Source organism: Castor canadensis, chromosome 4, assembly GCF_047511655.1.
Source record: "Castor canadensis chromosome 4, mCasCan1.hap1v2, whole genome shotgun sequence".
Lineage (NCBI taxonomy): Eukaryota > Metazoa > Chordata > Mammalia > Rodentia > Castoridae > Castor > Castor canadensis.
This window is the reverse complement of record NC_133389.1, coordinates 107,044,598-107,064,656: the sequence shown is the minus strand read 5'-3', so window position 1 is coordinate 107,064,656 and position 20,059 is coordinate 107,044,598. Positions and strand designations below refer to the sequence as shown.

The window sequence follows — 20,059 nt, the reverse complement described above, 5'->3', positions numbered from 1 at the left end:
GGCCTCTTACTATTCTTCACTAGAAACAAGTGCAAGTCAGGAAAGCTAGCCTATTATCTCCTGGTGGCAGATCTATCACCTAATAAGGAAAGATAGTTTGCCTTGGGTGTGGTGAGCACCATTCGTTCATTCCTCAGCTCTGTGGAGGAAGACCAAGGGGGAGATATTAGCAACTGCATCTGATTACATGTGAAAAACACCTTCCATGGGAAACGATCCCTAGGAAACAACTAGCTGTGCTAAGGTCTCTGCTCAGACACATTGCCCTTCCCTTCCACCTCTCTGCCTTTTGACTTCTCTCTCTCTCTGCGTGTTTGCCTCATTCTTTTTTTCTCACCTCTGCAAAGGTAACAGACATGATGCAGAAAGCCCTCTTTGATTTCCTGAAGCACAGGTTTGATGGGAGGTGAGACATATAGATGTTTTGTATTTTTATTTTTCTTTAACCAAACATGTATGATACATTGATTTGTGAATCTTTGTTTCCAGCAACTACTGAAGTTCTCTAATTAAAAGTTAATTCAGTATTCTTGGGAAGTATACAATGAAAGAGCTCTGAAAAAATGAAGTATATAGCATTGAATCCCCAGGGAAAGAGGGCCTTGAAAACAATCCACCTGTTTTACTGAAATGTGTTTGTCTTTATTTTCTCACTTATTAGTGAATTCTTACCAAACTGGTTTTTATGAAAGATGGATTAAAATGTATATTTCTGATTGGCTTACTGGTCATGCTGGGTAATATTTGGGAACCATGCATGTGTTTGCATGAGTACATATGTGTATGTATGTGTGATACAAAGGTATAAATATAAAACGCTGTATTTTCCTAAAAGAAGCAGCCAAGAACTGTTTTCATCACAAGCCTTTCAAAGCTACTGTTTTGTAGGAAATAGTACTTATTTGGATCTTTAGTTCTGGGTTTGCTTTATTAGAAATGACCTTATTGCTTTATAGGTCTGTTTTGTATGTATCCTACTGTGACTCATCATTAATTTGACCCAAATATCAAGTAATTGCATCATTTACATTTGTGGAAAATGTCTAGAGAGTTTCTGTGTTTTATAGAGAAATAATAAAAAGCTAATATGGACATAATTCTGAGTACTAGCTCTTCTACAATACAGATTGCACTCCATACAAAAATAACCACACAAAAAAACCCTGAAGTTATCAGAAATGAATATAAGTTAAGTAGCATGCATTGAGAAGTCTGAGTAAATGTATCCAATGTATAAATTAATTAACTTGAATTTTTCAAATATCTTCCAATAGATTTAATAAATACAATATTGTAAGAAAAACATAAGAATGCTTTAAGTAGAAATTGTATAGATGTGCATGCACACACACACACATATTTATATTTGTCAAAAAAAAGCCTTCTGAATAACTGTGTCTAAAATATTCACTGGTTCGGCTTAGGGAACATAAAAATACCCATTAGTTTCTGGTACTATATACAAAGAAAATAAGCTAAGATTTTCATTCTAATCATTGAAATTTTGGTTCAAGAAATAAGAATGCTTCTTGCCATTATGAGAATTTCTAGGAACATTACTATAGGCCTGGCTGACTTAACTAATAAACCGCCAAATGTCTAATAATTGAAACACAATGGAAGCTCATTATTGCTCACTTGACAGTCTGAGACAGTATTCCTGTCTGGGAAGGATGGTAAAGGAAGGAAAAAAGAAACTAGGACTGAAAGTTTATTCCACTTATCATTTGAGGACTTTGGCCTGGGGGTGTTCTTTCCAGCCAGCTGATTGAGGAAGGGAGATGGTAAGGCCTGGAAGTAGTACACATCTTATCTCATACTTCATTGGTTAGAAGTTGGTCGTGTGGCCATACCCAATTGCAGAGGAGTCTGAGAAAATAGATTTTGTTGAACAATATCTGTAGCAGTCATCTAGTGGATGCAAAGGGCTTATAAGAAGGACATGATTATCACACACTATCTTTTTTTTAAGAAATCAAGCAAAGTAGTTTCAAAGAAAACAAGTGAAAAGAACTGAATCGTAAGCATGAAGTTCTTTCAGTCTAATCTCCTTTTTCCAACCACCACACTCAGTTAGACACCTGCTTCTGTTTGAAAACTTTTGGCTGCTGAGAATTGACTTCCTAAAAATTTCTTATTAAAAAAACAGCTAAACCCTTACTGACTCTTTAATAATAGTGACCTTGGGCTGACCCTCACGTAACTCCCCACAGATTGAAAGCAGCTAACATGATGGGCCCAGTCTTATGTTCTGGGTTGTACATGCAGTGTTCGTTCTGCTGCATTTGGTTAGAGTCACTTGGTTTTAACCCATGCCACCTTTTCCAAAGGTCTTTGTAAACAGTGCTCCGTGCTCTGGTCCTATCCCAGCCCTTGAACTGAACAAATCCCTTCACATATCACAGCCTACATTTGTGTTAGATTGTTTTGATCTGTACATAAATACCTATATACATAAACAGTGTTATTAGAGGTTTGAAAGATAGAACTGGTGGAACGGGAGAAAGGATTTCAGATAATTTAGCAAAGAGAAAGTGAATGACTTAATTACTGGCTTCAAGAATGAAGAATCTGATGTCTTCCTCAATTCTTAAGGCCCAGAAAGAGGCAGTTCATTTTCCTGTAGCAGCAGAGGTTTCTCTTGAATCTAGTAGAAGCATCTGTATCTATTACAATAACACTCTATCAAAGTTGGCTTTAATAGCAATAGAACTAAATTTTTCAATGTCAGGTGTTTATGTGGTCTGACAACATGCCAGAAAATCTGAAGGAAAAAAATCCAGCAGCAACAGAAGTGCCAGCTGGAGATAGAGATGGCCCTGGAGAAGAACGAGGTACAGAAGAATTGGAGAAAGATATTAAAGGTGGGGGGGGTGACAAAATGGACCTGCTTTCAAATGAGGAGAGGCCAAGCAGCAGGAAAACCAATGAGAATATGTGGACACTTGTGTAGAAGGAAAAAGTCGGCCGGAGCCTGTGACTGATTCTGACATGTCTTCTGTGTGGGGAGGATCCACACAATGGCTTGAAGCAATCTGCTGGCTTTTACCAATTAATAAAAGAAGAGAAAACAACACACATTCTTTAATAAAAACCGGCCAAGAGACCAATTACACAGAAGGCTTTTGCATAGTGATACAGCATCAACAATATGTTCTAATGGAAGCCTACAGTGTTTCATTGACTCTGAATGCAGTTGGTTAGACAAAATCCTTAGGAGAAAGTCCTATTTTTTTTCAGAATGAGCAAAGAAGGGATCCATTTGCTAAGAGGCTCTCTTAGTCAAAACTGCTTTTCAAATCTTATTTAGAAATTAATTCAATGAAGCAGACTAAACTCCATCTGGTTGACTTTTACAGAATCATAAATTTGGGTGATGCCTTAGAAATTATTTGAATCAGCTTAGACCTACTTATTATACAATTTTACTGCTGTGGATGCTGTTGTGGGGCCTAATTGTAATATATGTCAGAAAAATGAAAAGCATAATATTAAGTAGTTCCTGAGGACACTCTCTATATATGAATATCTACGTATAGTAGCAATTACTGCGCACAGACCATAAACAAGGTAAGCCTCACAACCTGTCACAGTGGCATTTGGCTTGGCAAGGATGCACAATGGGCACAGAGCTGCTGTCTTCATTTCCCACCGCAGGCGTTCTCAGGGATCATCCTTTCTAAGGAGAGTGGTTCAGCTCGTTGACTCTACCATGCTTATGCTGAATAGCAAGCATCAAAGCAGTTGTGGTTTGTTGACCTATGCCAATCATTTCAAATTCCCTACAAGTTGTTACTTCAGGCTTTTTGACAGCTGGATCAGATCAGCTCTATGGCATTTATCAGACACTTTATAACTAGCACCATCATGGCTTAAAATCCTAAATGGTTACCATGAAACCTACAGGGATGGAATCCTAAGCTAAAAGGAAGCTGTTAGCCAGGGATCGTGTTAAAAAAAAAAGGGGGGGAGGATGGGAAGAGAAATAATTAGAAAGAGAAGAAGTTAAGGATACAACTTAGGGAGAGGCTAAGAGATGAAAGGAATTGGGGTCAATTGATGAGATCACAAAGCAGCCAAGCCATGTGAGAATGAAAACAATGTATAATTGCAGTTAGCAAATGGAAAGAGTGACAGTGACTCCTTTCTTATCGTATCCTCTCACTACTGCCTATCCAAAAGCTGGTTTACTGGTGGACACTCAAACACTAGAGATAATTGAACACTTCTAAGCTCAACTCAAATGCTTAAATTAGTAGATTTTGATTACATCATGTCTGATTTACCCATCCTCTCAGCATATATGAATTTCACATGGTACACTACTCACTTTTGGGGATAGAATATAAGGAAACTGTCTCCTTCAAGTCTTTAAATCTTCCTAACTCTTTGTCTTGTACATATTACATATGTGCCTATTAACATAGGACACTAAGAAAAACTTAAGAAAGCCCTTTTATATATTACCTTGTTTGTTCCTAATGACAACTCCATGAGATAGTTATGACAAATCAGCTCTTACCGTGTTATTGATTAGAATACTAAGGTTGAAATAAAGGCATGATGAATCTCAGTCATGCAAACACCAAGAGAGAGATCCAGGGACATCCTTAGGTCTTCCTGTCCCCTTCACTCCTATTCTGCTGACAGTGTGATGTTCTGTTCTTTGGAACACTTTCCTCAGTGAAAAGTAGGAGCTGTTTTTTTTTTAATATTAAACTGAATGAGGTGCTTATTAAATGTAGCAAAGATAGACTAGAGACTAGAGCTGTTACATTACCAACATGGAAATTTTAATTATTTTTGAATGAATGTGTGATAACTGAAAGTATTATCTTTCCATAGAAAAATCACAGAAAACTAATTATGACAGTCATAATAGATTGCAGTAATTAAGATGAATTCCAATGTAGACATAAGCAACAGTTGGGATTCAGATTTACTGCACTTAGAAAATTATTTTTTGATAGTTTTCAGGGACATTCACTGCTTTTGCCAGTCTGCTAGGAACTGAATTCCTATTAGTCTTTCATCTACTAGTCAGTAACTAGTAACATGACATCACAGCAAGGTTTCCCAGGGAACTTGGTAGAAATGTCTGTCAAATAAGATGCATGGAGTGCTGAAAGACACCAGGGGATATGAATATAGCAAGAGAAGAAGTAGAAAGGACACTATAAATTTACAAATGTCTATGAATTAGAAAGCATTTGATAGTGAATGAAATTACCTTGTTGGGGGGGCCTTTTATAAAAGAAGAATTTCAAGTCTGGTGTCTGATTTTGATAATAGTGAGCAGCTTTGAAAGATAAACTCCTACTTTCTCTCATTTAAGGGTTCCTACAACTGTGTCTATCTTTCCCTGAGGTCTTTCTCATACATGTCTATTTTTATTAGCAAACAAGAAAAAAACTCTCTATTGCTCACATCTTTTCCTCTATTTTTAACATATGAAGCAGTTTTTCTCTATATTTTTAAAATTTTGGTTGTGTTTGAAAATGGCTTTGTAAAAGTGCTTTTTTAACTCAGGAAAAAAAAAAGGGTGTATATCTGCTGATAACTCCCTTAAATTTTAAGCCAACAATTGTTATTTGACTTGTACAGAGCTAGAAAACTGGATTTTTGCTTAAACAGAAGAGCATCTTTGGGCCCACCAGAAATCATTATTCTAAAAAATCGAGAATAAGATGTAGTGGTACGTATCTGTAATCCCAGCTCTTGGGAGGCTGAGGCAGGAGGATCTCAAGTTCAAGGCTAATGTGGGCTACACAGTGAGACTGTCTGAAAATAAACAAACTAGCAAATAGAAAAGTTTGATTTTGTTCTGAAGTCAACCACTTTTTCTTTAGACACATATTTGGATTGTTCTGGAACATAACAGGGTGTTTCATCCAGCAACTGTTCTTTAAAACAAACAAGAAACCCAGAAGGACAACAATAAATACACAAACACTGTTTTGTAAGGAAAAGGAGCTGCTATGAGATTTCATGCCTCTGTGCTGCAGTGGGCAATTGAGTAATGGAGATGCAGATGTGAGGCCTGACTTCCACCTGATTTAAAAACTGACCATCTCTTAGAGCAAGGCCAAGGTTGTGCACCTACACCTCATGATTGGGCTCCTATCTGGAGACCTGAGGTTGCTTTATTAAAAAAAAAAACTGAACTGAAAGAAAATTATGGAACCTATTAAAAAAAAAAACTGAACTGAAAGAAAATTATGGAACCAGGTGATTAAACTCTGGCCTGGTCTCAAGGGTCTAGTTTATATCTTCTTAGCCTGTGTCAATTTCCTTCTTGTAAAATGAAGAAGTTGTCACACCAGTGTTTTCTGACATCTTTCAGCAGTTGAACAGTAATATATCAGACTCAGTATAGAAAACAGAAATGTGAAGGTGTTTGCTGGCACTGTGGGTAGAAAACTGGAGCCCCACCAATTTAACCTCCCTTCAGTGTTCAATATGGTTTGTGAGGTGCTTCTGCAAGACTCTGCTTTGTGCAGAGGACAATTTGAGGATGTATCAAAGAATTACTAGGGCCTAAAAATTCTGAAAAGTTTAAAAATTTGCAATGTTCCATCTACCTACAGAGTATAAATACAATGACACAAGCAATCAGAACTTTGCTTGAAAGAGTAATAAAAGGGGTGAATATGGTCAAAACACAGTATGCACATGTATGGAAATGTGCACATGTAATGGACCCCTTTGTACAATTACTCTATACTAAAAACAAACAACAAATAAATACATAAATAAATAAAATGGGACCAGAACTTTTGCCAAGCCTGTTACTTTAAAGAAGTGATTTTTCAAGTTGATCATGGTGGTGCACACCTATAATACTAGCTCTTGGGAAGCTGAAGCAGGAGGATCTTGAGTTCAAGGCCAGCCTAAGCTACATACAGAGAACCTGTGTCAAAAGAAAAAAAAGTGATATCCAGCCATTTATGAAAAGGACTATTTTAAATTCTCCCCAAGTCTTCAGGTTACTAACGTCAGGTAAAAGGTCTCCTGAGAGCATTGAAAAATGTTCCAAAACAGCTGGGAGATGATGTGATTCCGTAATCATTCATTAATAACTCTACTCTCTTCCGTGTGCCAACCTCCAAAGGAGTTCAGATGCGGAGGAGGATAGGTATACTCACTGAGTAACAAAAGGAGGCACTGCTACTTTTCTTGTCCCCTTTCTGGGAACTCTACCAAGCAGTGAAGAAGAGGATGGGGAAAGGCCCATTGTGATAGTAGCAACTGCTTTAGAAAAAAATGTGAACTTGAATTTTACATGTAGATAATAGCTGGGAGTTGAGCAATCCCAATTTAAAATAAAGAGTTTTCAAACTGTAAGTTCCAAATGCTCTTATTTGATAAATCATATTCAAATAGCTCCCTCTCCATTTACCATGCCTTTGCTTTATTCTTTTCTTCCACGACTGCAGGTGCAGGATACGTTCTCACTTACCAAAATCCTGGCACAACACTCACACAGACCTCACCTGTGCTGTGTTGTCTTATGACTGCTCACCATATGTATTCAAAGTCATATGCAAATATTCTGAAGACTCCTATGCCTGCAGAAAAGAATCCATGTTTTTCACAGTCATCTCCGCCTTCTCAGATCCACAGTGATGCCTCTCTTTGGGCCTGTGGAGAAATGCTTCATGTATCACCAATTAACTGTCGAGCACAAAGAATGCAACTTAGCCACCAACTGGTTGATTGTCATTGATGATCAAACCGAAAAGGATTTCCCCCCTTTGGCCAGCAGCATTGAAATGCTGGGCAGAGCATTTGTAGTTCCTGAAGGTCTTGTTCAACAGCAAATCAACTGTGAATTATGAGGAAATTCAATTGCTGCTTCCTAGAAAGAGCATAGTTTACTCTATTGCTGCATCCTACAAAGAGCATTGTTTACTCATATATTTTGATTCCCTCCTGGTGTGGTGCACATTATGAAGGGAATTGGCAACACAGGCCATGATGGAGGAAGAGCATTTTTACTGGAGTAGTTTTTCAGTTAAATAGCCAAAACCCTTTCTCCATTTGCTCTGCTTGTGTTATAATACTAGCCAAAGCCTGTTTAATATATTTGTGGCCAATGTTTATAATTCTGTGGTTCAACTGTAGTATGTAAAGTAGTTATTAAGTACTGTGGTTATAAACCACTTGGAAAGCCCCATAATATTTTTACTGGCTTGCTCTGTTCTGTGTTCCCTTTCATAGGATATCAATAACAAGAGTGACAGCTGACATTTCTCTTGCTAAGAGGTCTGTCCTAAATAATCCCAGTAAGAGAGCAATAATTGAACGTTCGAACACCAGGTCCAGCTTAGGTAAGATGTTCAAATGTGATACTTCTCCAAGCTGTGCTTTAAAACCAGGATGTGTGCCTCTTTCTCTCTCTCTCATCTCTAGTCAATTAGCTAATTAGTAGTCTGGTGAGAAGAATTCTCCATGGGCTTGCCTGGTCTGTTACTACCTAACCATGTGAAACCACTCATCTCCGTTTTGTCTAAGCTTCTCAATGAGACTAATGGTATCTGTCATACCTGAGTCACAAATGGCATGAGAGGAAATGAGATGTTCAGCTTGCTCAGATCTTTAGAAGAAAGCTAGGTAATGGTATCCATAGTGTTGCCAGCTGGTAGTACACAGAAGTCACACCCTTAAGTGGAAATGACAAGTGCTGTTACTAACAGGCAGAGAGTTTAAGCATCTTTTCCGGTGCACTACTCAGAAAGGACCCTAAAATTCAGAGAAGAATAATAGGTTGTGGATGAGTTGGGGCTGTGAATAGAAGTGAGTCCATGCAGCTGGTGAATCATTCATCTTGAAAGCCTGTTCATGGGTTCCATGATTGTCAAGAGTGAAGCAACACTTTCCAGGATTCTCTGTTGCGCGCACATTCTGAGGGCAATTTGTTTTAACTAGGAAAGATAGGGCTCTTCTATGCCACTACATTTTTTAACCTACTGGGATGATTTCTACAGATGATAGAATTAGAGTTTCCAAGATAAAGTGCATGCCCTAACATCTCATCCAGAATCCACTGCAGGCTGTGCCGTGACCCTGCCCCACGGACTGTGCAAGATGGAAAGAAGAATCAAAGCACCATCTCTGTTCCTGCCACAAGACTGGCACACAGTCAATAAATATTTGCTGGACAGTTGCATTTAGAAAGATTGCTAATCATACCAAATGGAATACTTGTCAATGTTTGCGAGGGGGAGACCCCAGAGATCAGAGGTTCGTTCTTCAGTCCTTTGTATGTATGTTCACATACAAAGTGAAACATCCACAAAGGCACAGTATTTTGGCCTTGAGGAAGTGACAATGACAATGTTGATGGTGAATCAGATTAGGTAACTGAGTCAAGTCAAATATTATGAGTGAAAGACACATTAAATTGGTTGAAAATTTCTCCCACAAGCATCTGTTCTCTGTTCTTTCTTCACTCTCCTTCTGACTCCTGATAGTGCCTTTGACTTTTAACCACTCTGATATATGAGAGGCTAAAAGGCACTGAAAAACATAGGTGAGGTTGCCTGAATCCTTCAACCATCGGGATTGGCCCTGGGTTTCATGGATATTCCCTGAAGGCAGTCATTGGTCAGTGGATTAGAAGGGGGAGTGGTATAAATATTGAGGAACAAGCACAGATCTTAATTCACCTTTTTTTAAACTTTACTCTATGAAGTCATACCCACTGCCACTGAAGTTAATTTAATGGCAATCTATTATAATCGCCACTCTGCAAATCGCTTGTGTCCATTTGTTGGCTTGTAAATGCACTTTGTAGAATCCTTCATCAAATGTTTAGTTAACTTAAGCACTTGTTATGTGCTCAGGAAATATACACATAACTAAGACACAGTATCTTATCCAAGAGCAAAGAGAAAGAAGGGAATGACAATGGTTAAAATTCTCTGGGTTCATAGGATTGTGAACAAAGAGCTAGAAGATAAAGAAGGGCTTGGAGTGAGAAGTGTATGAGAAAATTTCACAACAGTTACTTTGGTCTGGTTCTTCAAAGAACAATAATGTACAAAAATACCGACATATAAAAAAGCACTGTGTGATCGAGAAACAACTAGATTTGTGCATAACATGCTTAGAGAAACTGGGGGGAGGACTTGAGAGCAACCTTTAATGTATTGAAAAAGTAGATTGAAGCCAATCTGTTAGGGCTTTACTAAAGAGATGTCTTAAATAGATTATGTGAATTGTTTATTTCATAACATACTAATAGTTACTGCATTCAAATGTGTTTTCCATGGGCAAACAAATTTAGAAATGATGAATTGAACAGTTAGCAGATTTCTTTACTGCAAGACTACCAACAGTCTTTAAGATACAAAAGGTAGTACATGTTTAAAATTCCGAAAGAAGCTACTCTAGTATGCAATATATCCCTTGCATAAAACCCCCTTCTTTCACAGGAAATCTTAGGGGATTTTTGTTCTTGGTTCTCACTTTGGGAAATGTTGCCTTGGGCCTATGAGAGAAATATGAGCAGATTTGGGTAAAGGGTTAATCACTAGTCATAGAGACATTAGAAAGGTGGCCCAGCATCTTTTGTGGTCATTTTATACAAGTATTTGTTTAGGGCCTCCAGCACCATAGTCTACAACTGTCTGGAATTCTATTTGTCTGAAATAGGATTATGAAAAAGCCTACATTGAAACTCTTCTGAGAAGCAGTCTGTATAGCCAAGATTGTTTGGTTTGGTTGAGGGTTTTTTCTTGAAGAAAGTGAGTTATATAGATAAAAATGGCTTTCTCTTCCTCATACAGATAATTTACTTATTATATTCCATATGTGCGGCTTCCTGGCTTCCTATACCCAAGCTCCACTTTTCCCAGCAAAAACCATGTGTAATTTCATTGCTGGTGCAGAGCAAGTAAAGCCCAGGCATTTTGGAATTATTTAGACAGAGACTTGAAGTGCCTTGAGGAATTCTTTGTACCAGGACAGTCCAGTTTGTATCACTGGCTTTTTGCTGCTTCAGAAAATATTATACCCTCAGATTTTCAGTTAAACAATGTAGACTTGTTTTGGGATAGTCCTGGCCAGAAGCTCCCTTAAATCAGTGGGAGTTTAATGAAAACAGCAAATAAAGTACAGACCTCAACATCCTGAGAGTGAAAATTTAACTTCATTTTCCAAACTTTCTTCTTAAGAAAAAGTTCTTTTTAAACTGTTTCTGACATGTCCGAAAAAGAGGGAAAATATATTTATTATTTCTAACAAACATAGAATATGATTTTAGAAGAAATTGGCAAATAAACCACCTGGTCCAGTTTCTTTAAATTGATATCTTGAAATCTAGTCACCTTTCAGGCCACTGATATTAGGTAATATGAAAAGTGATAGATATGTTGACTCTTTAAATTCATACTTTTAGTGTAGAAATGCATTAGACACCGGTGATTCTATGGAGAAAAGGAATGTTTTGCTGTTGTGCAGATCCCCTCCCCAATGAGTTTCATGATAGTCTTGAGTATTCATGATCCTGCATGTCTATCAATTCAGTTCTTTTTATTAAGGAAGAGAGAATTTTGGGAAGGGTAATACAAGCTTGAATTTGAACTGGGTAAACAAAGCAAGTCATAGAATTCTGGAATAAACCTTTTTCAATGAGAAGAGCAGCATTACCTTTTAGGCTATCTTTGATATAGTTTAAGTAGGTTTTTGTACTGTGTGTATTTTAGACCAGATTACAACATTATTAGGTCACACATTCAGTCACAAAAATAAGTAAAAAACAAAACTAACAAAGCAAGATTATCTCTCTGAATATAAAGAAGTCTCATTCAGACTTTAGACATGATCCAATAAACCAGATGATTTATGAACTATATTAGTTTTTTGTATTCCAGAAAACCATAATTAGTTTGATCATCTATCCTTTAAACAAACAAACAAACAAACAAACCACTTGGCTGGGTGTGGTGGTACTCACCTATAATACCAGCACTTGGAGGTAGAGGCAGGAAGATCAGAAGTTCAAGGTCAATCTAGGTTATGTGAGAACGTATCTCAGAAAAAAATAATAGCTGGATTGCTTCAGGTATTTGAAAAGAACTAGATTTTTCATTTGACCAAACTTACAAACTGATTTGTGCATTTGCCTATTACATCCAGCCAAATAGATTTGCATCTAGATGCAATGCAATGCAATATTTTAATATAATTAGCCTTAGTTGCTTTTTAAAAACAATACTGAAGATTATTATGCCTTATACTGGCTCTAATACTATAATTCAGTTAGATTTGGTAATATGTTAATTGTAAGAGGAAAGCCAGAATAATTAGGGGCACAAAAATGTGCAAACAGTCAAAACAAGTGAGCTGCAGAAGGCTTTCAAAAGGCATTTCTACACAAATTTTAATATATAACTTATCAGTAGAAATATTTCAATGCCATTTGCTTTTTTTCTGACTTTGCTTAGCACATGTATTTCAGTTTTCTAAATGTGGTTTCAGCTGCAATAGTTGAAATGGAAGTTCTTTAGAACAAAGTAACAATCAAAAGCAAAATAATCACTATAGCCATATATCTGGTAGAGTATACAGGTTGACTGGAAGCAGCAAATCAAGAGAGTGATCTCAAATTTTCCCACGGTTTTGTTTTATGCAAAACTCAACCCATCTCTGTCTTTAGAAAAAATCTTAAACAGGACAATGAAAATTCAAAACATTCTGTTTGTAATGTAGCCAAACACATCTCAAAGGTGTACTATTTATTTTTATATGAATTAGTATGATTATTAGTATGATATTATGAGTGATTAACAGTAACTGTTATTTATTGCTTCTCTTTTTAGCGGAAGTGCAAAGTGAAATTGAAAGAATCTTTGAATTGGCGAGATCTTTGCAATTGGTTGTCCTTGATGCTGACACCATCAATCACCCAGCACAACTTATAAAGACTTCCTTAGCACCAATTATTGTTCATGTAAAAGTCTCATCTCCAAAGGTAACCAACTCATTTATTTTTAAGGATTAGAAGCAAATTTCTTTTGAAATATTCTTGTCTCTGTACTTTTTGTTGGTGAGCAAGCACAATGTCTTACGGAGATTCTGTTTATGACCACATTTTAAAATAGTGTACAGCTTCTAGGAATTTTGAGATAACAACCTCCTTCAGGAAGTTTACTGTCTATTGTGTTGCCCAAAACAGACAGTTGTATACATATACAATAGAAACCCAGAAATTAAGGCCAGGAAATGTAGACTATAGGTTCCATCTTGGTAAATTTCTTGATTAATTGAATTTCTTGAATCTCTCAGTTGGGAGAGAACATGATTCAAGAAAGGTATCTACATGTATCTTACATAAGGTGAAATATCACTGTGTAACCCTCTCATAGGGAAATGTTACAGACTTTGACATTTGTTCTAGATTGGGATCTTGGAGGAATATAGTTATTCCATATTTAAGCACAATTTGCTATTTATGTTTATGCCACTGGATGTCCTTTCATTTTTATAAAGTGACCATGTTCTAAAAAGTTAATATGAGCTATTATTATTGTAATAATCAATCTCTTTTCAGAGTCTCCTAAGATGTACTTATTTGCTTAGATGCAAATTCAACCCCCACTAGAGTAATGGTCTCCTTTCATGGGTGGAGAAAGTCTAAAGAAGCCATGTCTTCTCCAGCCTTCCAGTGTCCTCAGCCTGCCATCTCCACAGGCACTGCTTCTGCTTGGCGACCTTGGGACATCCCAACCAAACCAGGCCCTTGGGGAATTAGTAGAATGGAATGAAATTGCCTTGACTACTGGAGGTGCCTTGACCCATGCTTTTGGAGATTCAAGCACCCTCCACTGCAGTGAAGGAGAAGTTCAGCCCCAGTCACTATGCTTCTTGAAATGAAGGAGCACTTCTTTGTTTTGGAGAGAGGTCCTTGTTTCAGATTAACAAAAAATTAAAGAAGAGTAGAGTATATGGCCAAGTGTAGCTACAGCAGTGACCGAAAGGCATAGATACATCATTAGCTTATGAAATAGCCAATCATGAAATAGTCTGATTGATGTAAAATTAAATTGAAATGTATCATTAATTATCAGTGATAAAAAGAACCACATATCTAACTGAATTTGATATTTATATGACATGGAAGTAGTGGACCAAAATATTACTCAACTGAATAATATCAAAATGTTACTCAACAAAAATAGCCTGGAACAAAGCAGTTCGTCCACTTTGGAGGGCTCCTGAAACCTCTAAGAGATATCAAAATCTAGACTGGGAACTCAAGATCCCACTAAGCACTCACAGAGCTAGAAAAGGATGGACTTGTCAAATCCACTGTACAGAAAGCCAGCGTAAGTGGATGATATCATTGCAGAATTTATATAGTATATCATTTTTGCACATTGTATTTCCTCTTTACTAATCCTCAGTACTAAACAAATGGTTAAGATCCTTGTTTATTTGGTTTTCTTTCAACTCATTGACAGTGCCTGAAGTTCATGTCTTCTTCTATCAGGTTTTACAGCGGTTGATTAAATCTAGAGGAAAGTCACAAAGCAAACACTTGAATGTTCAACTGGTGGCTGCTGATAAACTTGCACAATGCCCTCCTGTAAGTACAAGTGTAGTCCTAATCATTCTTGACTAGTTAGAAGAGGGAGAGTTCTTTTTTTTTTCCATATTCGCATTGTCATTTTTATTCTAGAATGATGGTGATGGCAGCATGTTGTCGTAAATCTAAGGATTTCTTAGAACAAGCTGCTGCTGTCACATTGGTTGTGCTCAGGCATCCAGAATGGGACGATGTCTGCCTCATAATAAGAAATGAACTTAATATCTGATCCTGCTTCCTTTTCTGCTATGTTGATTATGTTGCAAACACTCAGGAAACCAGTTAGTGTGCAGCATTCAGTCACGTGGGCACTTTTAAGAAAGGAAAGGAACAAAATAGAACATGCCAGTTTGACTTTCCTTTAACTTTTCTGCCAGAAGGTTCTGGCAGGCATAAAAGATTATGATGTTGAAGGTTGAAAATTGATTGGAACTAGAGGAGCCCTGTGGTTATAGAAGATGAAAGGGTCAGGGTTGAGTGAGATAAAAAAAACTATATTATAGCAACCTTTCTTCTAGTGACATTGCTAGAAGACTACTGCTGGGCTAGAAAGCAAGCAGTGGTGGGATGGAGGTTGGGAGGTGACGGCTGTCACAGGGCACTGGGTCACTGGTGGCCAGTCAGTCCTCCACTTGCTCAATTGACTATTTCTGTGCTTATGTTCCTGTAAAGCAAATAACTGTCTTTTTTACTCAATTGATTTACTAGATTTTTTTGTATCTTTGTGTAAGGATCATTTATGCTCTGTGGAAACACAAAATCTAATTCAAATGTTTAGAGAGGAGACACAGCAGACTATTAAAAGCAAAACTCTGGGGCCAGATGCCTATGTTCAAATCCATACTGACTAGTAATGTAATCTTGGGAAAGCACCTGCCTTGTGGAGTTATGTAAGGATTCAATGAGTGACTATATGGTGAAGCTCTTAGAATAGTGCCTGTCAGGCAACACACACTGTTTAGAAGTTTCCATTGTCATTGCTGAGTAACTCCACTCCATGCCATGTCTAGTTAGTGAGACTCTATAAGGATCTGTGCCTCCCCAGTTCACTGTTGTATTTCACTTCCCTTCATAGCGGGCCCATAAAAAATAGGTGTTGAATACTGAATGAACCAAAGGATGTACAGGAAAGAGGAGTACTGATGCATCCTTCCATTAGATGCTTACCATGAGCCAGCTGGTGTGCTAGATGCTTGCACGGTGGTCTGTAATCCTTACAGTTACCTAGTAAGATAGACAGTATAATCCCTATTTTATAGTTGAGGCAAGTGAAAACAGGGTTAAATTATTTCCCTGATGTCACATAGCAAATTAAGATTAGATCTAAATCTATCTGGCTTCCAAACACACACACACACACACACACACACACACACACACACACACACACACACACATACCCTGCTTACCTTCCCTGCAGATAATTTGCGTAGTTTGGAGCCTGGAGTTCTATATTGAGAAGTCTGCCATCACATTACCTAGTAATAAAGTCCACTTACACAGTGGAATGTTAGATGAGGGCACTGAGAAAATGGGAAAGAAATGTCACCCAGCCCCTGACCCTGTGATGCTTCACAATTGAAAGAAGACAAACTTTATTATCCAGATACCAATAGTCAGAAACTGTTTTTAGTTTTCATTTTAGGACAAACTTATAAGGATAGTTATATCAGTTTGGTATTCTGGAAAGCAGACACATAAATGCAGTAGATGTGCAAGAGATTTATTGGAGAAAATGCCTTTTTTATGAGAGTGGGTTTATTAACATTTCTTCCTAATAATTACTAGAGAAAATACTTGTGTCCTATGAAAATTAAGGGGTTTTGTGCCTAAAATAAGATTTTATTTATGTGATAGGACGTATGATCTCTCTGTCTCTGTCAAAATTGAGGTATTTTAGCTGTTGATCATTGAGTAGCTGCACGTTTAGTATGGCTTGTTATATCTGAAATAGGTGGAACCAAGAAAAGTCATGTGCATTCTTACATGCAAGCAATGCTAAGAGCTACTTTAAGTCATGTCCCCAAGTCAGGAATCTCAACCAGCCAAATGCACCAGTAGGATTGCCTTGCCCTATCATTATCTTCATTTCCTTCTTTTGTATAATTGGTCAGATAACCTGGCATTTTAAGAAGCAGCCTGAATAAGGCAGGTTACCTGACACTTTACATTTTCTAAATATTTGGTAGTGTATGAGTAGCATTTGTAATGCTAAGAAGGAACCATACACTCTTATTTTGGCACACATGAAGAAATCTTCAGAGATTAAATTTTTTATAAAAGCCAGTAGCAATTTAAAAATGTGTCTGCATTTGTCCCTTTACTTCCAGACCATAATTATAATTGTCATTCAGAGATTAGTGATCATTGTGTCATTTGAATTCCTTTAGGAGAATTTGCTTAATTGGCCACTGCTTCTCCAGTGTGGAAAGCCAGCAGATTTCACTAGCAAGGTCTCACATTGCAAAGAAATTAAAGACAAGTTTTTGCAAAAGGATGTCCGAAAGAACACTGAAAAAAATGTTACCTCTCTATAGCTGGAAGAATGATTCCTAGATTCAAGGACAATTTAGAGCAAAAATAGACCTTAAAGAGTACCAATACAGAGTTTCCTATAGTGTGTTCTTTACAATATGGGTTCTCTCTGATGACAGCAGGTGGTATAGGAAAAGAACCCTGAAACAAAAAAAAATGTTTGAGAAAGCACTTACGTAAACAAAGGTAGTCTGGTTTCTTTGTTGGGGCACCCTGGCTATGTATATAGGGATTTTATATTTCCAATAAGATAGGTAGCATGAGTGCCTCCCCTATAGTGTGACTGCAGAGCATCCTGTAGGTCTAGTGTTTCATGGAACACTTCAAGGGAAAGACTAATCCTGTCCAATCTCCTTATTTTACAAATGAGAGAACTGAGACCAAGACAAGTGAACTGGCTTTCAAAAGGTCATGTACCATGGCCAAAATCAGCATAAGATCTTTGTGTCCTAGCCTAATGAAACTTTACATGGTGAATGGCAATGGCTAGCTATTAAACCCTCTCCTGGAGAGAAAATGATGGATTTTCATGGGTAAAGCTTTTTTCTAGGAGAGGGGTCAGTAAAACTTTTTAGTATAGAGTCAAATAGTAAATATTTTAGGCAATGTAATCCCCATGGTCTCCTTTGCAAAACCACTTGACAATGCTTTTGAGCAGCAGTAAGCAATATGTAAACAATGGGAGTGGCTTGTTCCCGTCAAGCTTTGTAGAAGCAGGAGGTGGGCCTAAGTTAGCTAGTTGAAAGAAGTGCCACTCTTGTTCTAGGACAAGTTGTGGTTATCTATTATGAGTTAGTAAATTGCTCTAAAATTAATGACTTCAAACAATGGCCACTTGGTAGACCCTTAGCAGGGATAGCTAGAAGGCTGGACTGAGCCAGCTCCTCTCAGGTCTTTCCAAGGGATCTCTTCCACAGGGATACAGACTTCTCACATCATTGCTTCCAGTGCTTCAAGAACAAGCATTGAAATCTCTTAAGGCCAAGTCTTTTTTTTTTTTTTTTTTTATCTTTTATTCATATGTGCATACAAAGTTTGGGTCATTTCTCCCCCCTTCCCCTGGCAGTCTCCCTATCCCCCCTGCCCCCTCCCTTTTCCCCTTACCCCCTAGTTTCAAGGCAAAAACTGTTTTGCCCTTATCTCTAATTTTGTTAAAGAGAGAGTATAAACAATAATAAGAAGGACCAAGTATTTTTGCTAGTTGAGATAAGGATAGCTATACAGGGAGATTCCTCGAATTCCTTTCCTGTGCATATGTGTTACATTCTACATTGATTCTACTCAAACTGACCTTTTCTCTAGTTCCTGGTCCCCTTCAAGGCCAAGTCTTAAATAACAGTACAACATCACTTCCGTAGCCTTCTGGGTCAGAATCATCACAGAGGCTACCCAGATCCAAGCAAAAGGAGACATTATTCTCCATATCAATGCAGTGAGTAAGCACCAAAGAATTTCTTCCCATTTTCAATCCATTGTAGACATTTCTGATGAGCTGGGAGGATAAGTAGACAGAAAAGGGGCCTTGGGGCTACAGCCCACAAGCCTATCTCATACACTCTTTTTCATATGAGCAGCCTGATTTTGCTTTACCAATATACATCTATACATCGTATTTTTATATGTCATTTAGTTTCTACCAGGTATTAGTACTCTTTTCCTTTTCAGAGAAGTTGAGAACGGTACATTTTAAGAAGGCCAAGTTCAAATTGCACCAGTACTATGGTAATAAGAGCTGCATAAGGCACAGTAAGAAAAGCAGATAGACAATTGAATATATAAATGAAATGTAATCCTTTAATCCTCTTTAGTTGCAATCTGCTTGCATTACCAAAAGCTGACCCTGTGGCTCTCTGAGCTGTGTGATGGCTTTTTGTGTGTGTTAAAATGACATTGATCACTCTTTCTGCAAGAGGGGAACTCATCTCCTTGACAGTCTTGCAAACCTCTAACGTTACAGCCACCATAGTACTTCTTTTCTATCTTGCTCTTATTTTCCAGTGCTGAATGGATTCACATTTAATCTGTTACACACAAGAGCCCTGAAGAGAATGAGCTCTGAAGGAATGATAGTGCCCAGTATTGATTACATTACACTCATAATAGTAATTTTTTACTTCCCCTTTCCAGTAACTTTATAGAATTTTAGAACCTTGTAGATTCACACATCTATGTGAAGTGCTCTTCCCATTGGAGCATTCATTATTATTCATCATTATAGAGCCCTGGGTATCCACAGAGTAAGTCCTAACACTGCTTTTGAAAGAGAGAGTAAGCTTTCATGTTCCCTTCATGAAACAAGACCACATGGGACCCAGTTTCTCTCAGGTTAAGGGGAGCAACTCCTTTCTAGGACTTTTGGGACCCATCTTACAGAGAGCTGGGATAGTTTCATCCTACCAGTGCTATGATGTAATGCCTCTGGTTGATACGAACTTAACAAAAACACTGTGTGCCTTTTCTGCAGACAATAACACTGGCAGGTGTTATTATAGTCTTTGAAGAATAAGAATGGACAAGACAGGATGTGGGGAGGAAAATGTGTTTGTGTTCCTAATGAATGACATAAATAAGAGATGAAGTAGAAGAAATTAAAGTCACTATCTCTTTGCCTTCATGTTACCCTCGCCAATTAGTGGCAAGAACTCTAATTGTCTTTCCTGTTTGTCTCATTAAAGTGGAAACTCTCTGAAACCAACTGCTAGAGCCCCACAATATTGGTCAGATTTCCTTTGTCCCCATATGTGCTCCTAGGTCTTAAGAACAAACAAACAACTAAAAAAAATCCTTTTAGTCATTTCCTATCACTTTAATAATATAAAGAATGCAATTATGAGGCCAGGCATGGGGCATACACACCTGTAATCCTAGCACTTAGGAGGCAGAGGCAGAAAGATTGTGAGTTCAAGGCTAGCCTCAACTATACAATGAGTTGAA

General features: G+C 37.7%; 1 protein-coding gene across 8 annotated transcripts in view; it reads left to right on the top strand.

The window, feature by feature from the left end:
• The window catches only part of Cacnb4 (calcium voltage-gated channel auxiliary subunit beta 4), a 257,548-nt gene that overhangs the window by 221,170 nt on the left and 16,319 nt on the right, over nucleotides 1-20,059 (top strand). For all 8 annotated transcript variants that reach the window (XM_074070785.1, XM_074070786.1, XM_074070789.1 and 5 more), the window contains 4 exons: nucleotides 348-406; nucleotides 8,221-8,330; nucleotides 12,825-12,976; nucleotides 14,495-14,590. In XM_074070785.1, the coding sequence (XP_073926886.1) occupies nucleotides 348-406; nucleotides 8,221-8,330; nucleotides 12,825-12,976; nucleotides 14,495-14,590 (417 nt within the window). The remainder of the gene's footprint in view (nucleotides 1-347; nucleotides 407-8,220; nucleotides 8,331-12,824; nucleotides 12,977-14,494; nucleotides 14,591-20,059) is intronic.